The 6,315-nt window shown below is 35.4% G+C and overlaps 1 protein-coding gene across 1 annotated transcript in view; it reads left to right on the top strand.

Annotated features, from left to right (window-relative positions):
• The first annotated feature begins 3,984 nt into the window (after positions 1 to 3,984).
• The window catches only part of LOC114922654 (sterol O-acyltransferase 2-like), a 22,095-nt gene continuing 19,764 nt past the window's right edge, over positions 3,985 to 6,315 (top strand). The window contains exons 1-3 of the mRNA XM_029284383.1: positions 3,985 to 4,096; positions 4,225 to 4,283; positions 5,069 to 5,170. Coding sequence (XP_029140216.1) covers positions 3,985 to 4,096; positions 4,225 to 4,283; positions 5,069 to 5,170 — 273 coding nt within the window. The remainder of the gene's footprint in view (positions 4,097 to 4,224; positions 4,284 to 5,068; positions 5,171 to 6,315) is intronic.

Raw genomic sequence — 6,315 nt, 5'->3', positions numbered from 1 at the left:
ATTCAGAACCACCATGGACCCAAAGGAAATGAGCACTGGAGGCATGAGGCAAAGAAGCTCTCAGGAGCAGACCAGGAGAGAAGAGGAAACACAATTACTCAATGGTAAGGAGGCATTTCAGGGAACGGATGATATATTTTGTTGCACAAATGGAAGGGAAATCTTTGCTACAGATAAATTATCTGGGGATTTTCAATTGATCTTGGAATTAGGCAGTACTATGCAGAGATTAGCATTTTGGGAGCTGCAGCAAAAAACTTTATATTACTTTACTAGAGAGATCAGTGGTGTCCCCCCAAATGCTTTGGGCCGACAGAGTAAAGATCAGTCAGTAAAATGGTCGATTACTTACCTGCACCAGCCGTAAGCCACAAGAACATCTAAGCGAAATAGAACCACCATGGAAGATTCGGTGAGACCTTTCCTTGCCTCTACTTTCCCTATTTACTCCTGTGAAAAGCTTTTTTGGAACTATTTCCCTATTTTGTTAAAGCAGTGTTGTTGATGGGGGAAGAAAAGCTTTGGAACAAAAGAAAAATTAATTTCTACTTTTTAATGTTGATTTTATTTTTGGACATCTGGGGGTCCCAAAATTTCCTGAATTAGAGATTTAATATGCTAGTTATTTGGAGAATATTGCTTTCTTTTACTTTTCACTATTTTTTTAATTAAAGAAAAGAAGGAAAAGGGGGAAAAAGGAAAGAAATTATTTTTACTGGGGGTTTGGAAAGACTGAATAACTTTGGATAACCCTCTGGGGACATCCTGTGGTGAAACTACCAACTGCAATCATTATTTCCTTTTCTTGGACTCTTGAGTTTCACTTTGACCTTCAAATTATCACAAAAAGGAAAATATAAAGAAGCTGTACAGCTGGCAAAAGAATAATGGCTCTAAACATTACTGAAATGGAGGAACCCTACCTACCTAGACTTGGATTACAAGTATATATTGGATAAAATTCTTGAAAATACTGAGCTAATAGTTGCCTGTACAAAAGAGATTATTTTTCAACGACAAGGTGTAAGTGAGCACTTTGCAGGCCAAGAAACAGTAGAGGGGATGTATACCCAAGAGACCTGTTCTGAATTTTGCTTACAACTCACTGAGATGGAAGAATTAAATTCACATCTGGATTATCAACCTACATTGGAAAAAACCTTTGATGCTAATGAACAAGTGATTTTTAGCACAGAAACTAAGGATGTTACCCCAGAAGGGCAAGCTGATGTGCAGAGTCCAATTGATTTCTTGACAGATAAAAAATCAACAGAAGAAGAACAAAATAACATTAAAGAGGATTATACATTATCTTATATACAATCCATTCAGATTTTGGATTATTCCAAAGTGACTGCTATTAAACTATACGCAGCTTCAAAAAGGATGGGGATTGAGGTCCAATTACGAACTATCAAGAATCGCTACAACTTTGTTACTAGCCTATTAAAATGGACAATGGGAGACTTTCCTTTGGTTTACGTATTCCGGCTAGATATTTGCGGATCTAGAGTCTTTATTATGGAAACCTGATTGGAATAGAAAGAAAGCTAGAATAAGATATAAATATGGAATTTAAGATTACAGTTATGGGTTGCAAAGGCTTTCTAGAGATGCGGATTGTTTTGGATTTGGATTTTTAAGAGGTGTTATTAGGATAAGATTTTGAATTTAGTATTGAAATATAGTAAGAATACACTCTTTGGAATAATGGATCTTCCTTCTTTTCTCTTTCTTCCGCTTGGTCTGTTTCTGTCTTTTTTTTTTTACTATTTTTTCTATTTTCTTATGTTTTTTTTATTATTAGGTATGATAATTAATTTGTGGAGCTATAATGAGAAAAAGATTGCAATAATAGAAGAGATGAAATTAACAAATGAAGAATTACTGAATAAGAAAGAGAATATAGTTAAGAAATGTAAAAATGTACATAATGATGGAAATAATATGTTTAAATAAGAGAAGTTTGGGACATCCAAATGGTTAATAATATGTCTGTTTAAGGCTAGGTTGGATATGGTATTTGGAAATTTATAAAAGCTGAAAACAAGAATTTGATTTACATAGGTAAGGGGTTGCTGATAACTTTTATTGATTAATGGAATTTTTATTTAGGAATGTATTAACGAATGAAATGTATTAATTTGACTATATTATGTTAATTGATAGAGAGGAAAATTTTAAGAAGTATTATTTGAGCCGTATATTTATGATGTTATTGTATTCAACTAATTACCCTATCTCCACAATGGTTCTTAAGCTTCTTGGTGCAAAAATAGAAAAACCAATGAAATTGTTTGGAAAAAAAGAAGAAGAAAACTTTGGTAGTTTAAAACTTAGAAGTATAAATATTAACAGTTAAATTTGAACACTGATTTGCTTATAAAGGTTAAATGTAAAGGTAATTAAGATATATATAAGCCAAAAATCTATTGATGAATGTAATAAATATGTTTTACTTAGCGATAATAACAAAAATTATTAGCTTAAATATGAGATAGTAGATATTAAGAGAAAAAGAGAGGAAATATTAAATGTTGAAATAAGAGAAATTTTGGTCACTGAATTTAAGATATTTGGAAATTACTAGAAAATAAGAATATTATATTGTATTATTAATTAGTTGATGTAAGATGGTGAGAACTCAAATAGATAAGATGTGTATCCTGAGCATTAGATTTTGTGATGAATTGTGATAAAGGGAATTGGGGCTATTTAAAACTTGGAAATTCTAAATATTAAATGTTAAATTTAAATATTAATAGAAAACTAAAAATTGGGAAAAATTAACCAGGACATTGATTGTCTAAAAAGATTGAATGTTAAAACAACTAGGATATGTATAAACTAAACATTATTGATAAATGTAAGATAGTTATTTTTTTATTTAATCGATATAAGAATTGTATTAATTTAAATATGAGACAGTAAATACCAAGGGGAAAAGAGAGGAAACATTTAATGTAATAGTTTGAGATCTGTACTAAAGATATTTGTATGTTATTGAATTATTGACCAACTCAGCCACCACATTGCTTTTCAAATATTAAATGTAAAACTAGAAAATCAATAACATTTTCTTTAAAAAAAAGAAATAAAATGGAAAATTATGACAAAAAAGATCAAGAGTTATGCATGAAGAGCCTTTAAATTAATTTTTGTCCGGAAATGCTAACGTTCAGCCTTCAAAGACAAAACAATTCAAGCATTTAGTTGAAAAGAAACAAGAAACATCTTAATTAGTTAACCGGTTACAAAGAAAATATTCGAAAAATTTCATCAACTCCTTTTTAACTGCTTTCAGAGCCTGTTTATTGGTGTATATTTTCTTGGCTCCTTTCTAAAAAGGTTACTCAGAAATGACACGATTATATGCTTGATATTGCATTAGAGAGAAATCAGGTAAGATATTGCCCAATCAGCAAATACAGTTTCCTATCATTGGTCTTTGATTTAAGTTAGCTTTTTGCTCCAAGTGCCTTTTTATGTTAGTTTATATACAGGTAGTCCTCAAAGTATGACCACAATTGAACCCAAACTTTCCATTGCTAAGCAAAACAGTTGTTAAGTTAGTTTTGCCCCATTTTAAAAAGAGGATCTCATAACCCTGATACATCGTCATGTCAGTTGCTAAACATCCAAATTTTAATCCTGTGACCATGGAGATGCTGCAATGATCGTATGTGTGAAAAACGGACAAAGGTCACATTTTTTTCAGTCCTTCAGTAACTTCAAACAGTCACTACATGAATGGTTGTAAGTTGAAGACTACCTGTACTAAACTCTAATAAATCTATCAGAGGTACTGGCAATATTCCTTCCTTCACATCTACTAGAATGATATGATAATGTTATAGGCTGTTTTACTTGGTAATTAAGCAAAATAGAATTCTAGGATAAACAGCCTTCCAGATCTGCTGGTTAAAAGATGTTATTATAGTCTGGAAATCTGCTTTAAGAAAAGGCTACAAAACTGAATAAAACATGCCATACAAAATATTTCAGAAGCCTGGTACAGATAGTTTTGGACCTGCTTTATCCACCCCAAAGGAAAGAGAATGGGAAGAGTGGGGAAACAAGTGGTTGAAATTCGGAGGTAGTAATTTATAAACAAAAAAATCTCTCTACAATGAGAAGATTTCTAATCCAAACAATGAACTGACCTCCTCCATTCGCCCAATGTCAAATCATGTTTTTAAAGTGAAGCTGTTTCTAATTCTCTAGGAGAGGATGAACACCTGGAGAATGTCATTGCCCACAGCCAATGGAAGAGACACCTGGAGGTAATAATAGATATTATAATAGGTAATAATAAAAGCCAATGCTAGCACTGGAGAAACAAATATTCCATCCTAAATGATGAATAGTCAAGGATGATTAAAATGGCTGATTCTGTGTCTCCGGGGCCACATGATCTCTATCCTTGTCATAGAGGAACAGGCAGTAATTCAGTTGAGAGACAGCTGCTGGTTGGTCTCTTGGGTCTTAGTTTTTCAAAGTTTGCAGCCTTCTCCAAGAATAGTTCAGGGTGTATAGGGAGGGTTTAGCAATGGCATCGTAGAAATGGGGCTTTCCCTAAAGCTAATGCCTCAAGATGTATAAAATCACCTTGGCTTTCTCACCCATTGCCTTGGCGGCTATTCGGGTGGGAGGAGACCACTTCAGCCCAGCTTTGGGGAAAGCTCTAATTCTACTAGGCCACTGCCAAACCCTCCCTTCTCCATAGTCTGGATGTTATCTAACAGCAATGCAGCAATGCTGTTTTACTCATGATAGAGAGAAAAATGTTGTCTAAATGCAGCATGGGAAAGGCTTTACATCAGGCATTGGAAGAAGAGAGCATTGGAAGCAGTAAGTGTGTTCGACACTCTGGAATAGGAGAGCGTATGAAATAATGTCATACAACACATTCCAAATAATGCCAATTTAGCCACAAGGACAAGGGAAAAAAACCCTGGGAGATATACAGATATACCAAGCCAACCAACGTGCCCATCACCTAAATACATTCTAGGAATCTATTTTGACAGACCTGGGCATCATAAAATTCCCTCTGTTTTGTTGATAGGTAATGAAGGTGAATGTCCTGGAACAGGTACACAATCAGCTGAGTGATCTCTTGAACAAGACCTTGGAAGAAGCAGCTCATTCCATACCCTGGCATTTGAGGGTGACCCCAGCAAAGAAGCAAAGCAGGTGAAGAGATTCCTGGCAATTGATTTTAGAACAGGCATGGGAAAAATAGAGTCATCCAGAAATTTTATTGGCCTATAACAGGGAAGTCAAACTGCAGACCCTTGGGCCGAATGCGTCATACTGAGACTGCGCCCACCCCATTGCTGGAAATGGGAAAAAAGTCGTGATATGTTGTGACATGTCACATGATGTTGCGAGTTTGACACCTGGGAATGAGCTCCTGTTACTTGCCCCAGCTCCTGCCAACCTAGCAGTTCGAAAGCATGTAAATGTGAGTAGATAAATAGGTACCATTTCATTGGGAAGGTAACAGCCCTCCGAGCTGTCATTCTGGCCACATGACTACACAAATGTCTTTGGACAACACTGGCTCAATGGCCTTGAAATGGAGATGAATCAGCAATGACTAGTGGAGTAATAATTGCAGGGACTCTTTTACCTTTACCCCCCCTTGCTCAGAGATGAGAAGGATTTTGAGAAATATATTAAATATTACCTGCTTTGAAATCCTATTTTGCAGAGAGAAAGGTCAGCTACTGAAGAAGAAAGTCTTTGTCCCTCAACAGTCATTGTATGAGTAAGTATACCTGGCCATGGTATGAATGAAACTTAGTCAGAGGGACAATGGGCAAAGTAGCCAGATCTCTAAGGCCTCAGGTTCCAAAGGTGACCTGGGGCAAATAACTGATATTCCACTGTTGATGAAGAACAAGAGCTGGAAATAGCCCAATAAGGACTGAGCATGCTCCGTAGCCACACAATGCTGAGACTGGTGGGTGCAGGGAGAGTATACAAAGAATAGATACTGTGGATTGGAAACGGAATGAAGTATGTTTTAAAGGATTAGGTTGATTAGCGGGCTAGCATGATAGTACAAAGAGTGATTACTAGCATATTAGAATAAGGCTGTTTGTAGTCTCAGCAGGAGTGAGTTTCCTGCTTGGTCCTAGGGCTCAATTGTGGTCATAAGTTGAGGACTACCTGTATACAACAAGAGAGGGAACATTTTCCCCCAGCCACTTGATTGTTATTTATTTTATACAAGTGAAACTGCAAGTTTTTGCACAGAAGGCCAGATGAAAATATTTTGGTATCTCAGGTTTTGTCCAATGATCTTCA

The sequence above is a fragment of the Protobothrops mucrosquamatus genome, unplaced genomic scaffold, assembly GCF_001527695.2.
Source record: "Protobothrops mucrosquamatus isolate PMUCROS unplaced genomic scaffold, P.Mucros_1.0 scaffold555, whole genome shotgun sequence".
In the NCBI taxonomy this organism is placed as follows: domain Eukaryota; kingdom Metazoa; phylum Chordata; class Lepidosauria; order Squamata; family Viperidae; genus Protobothrops; species Protobothrops mucrosquamatus.
The sequence above is the reverse complement of the archived record's forward strand: the minus strand, read 5'-3'. Positions and strand labels throughout refer to the sequence as shown.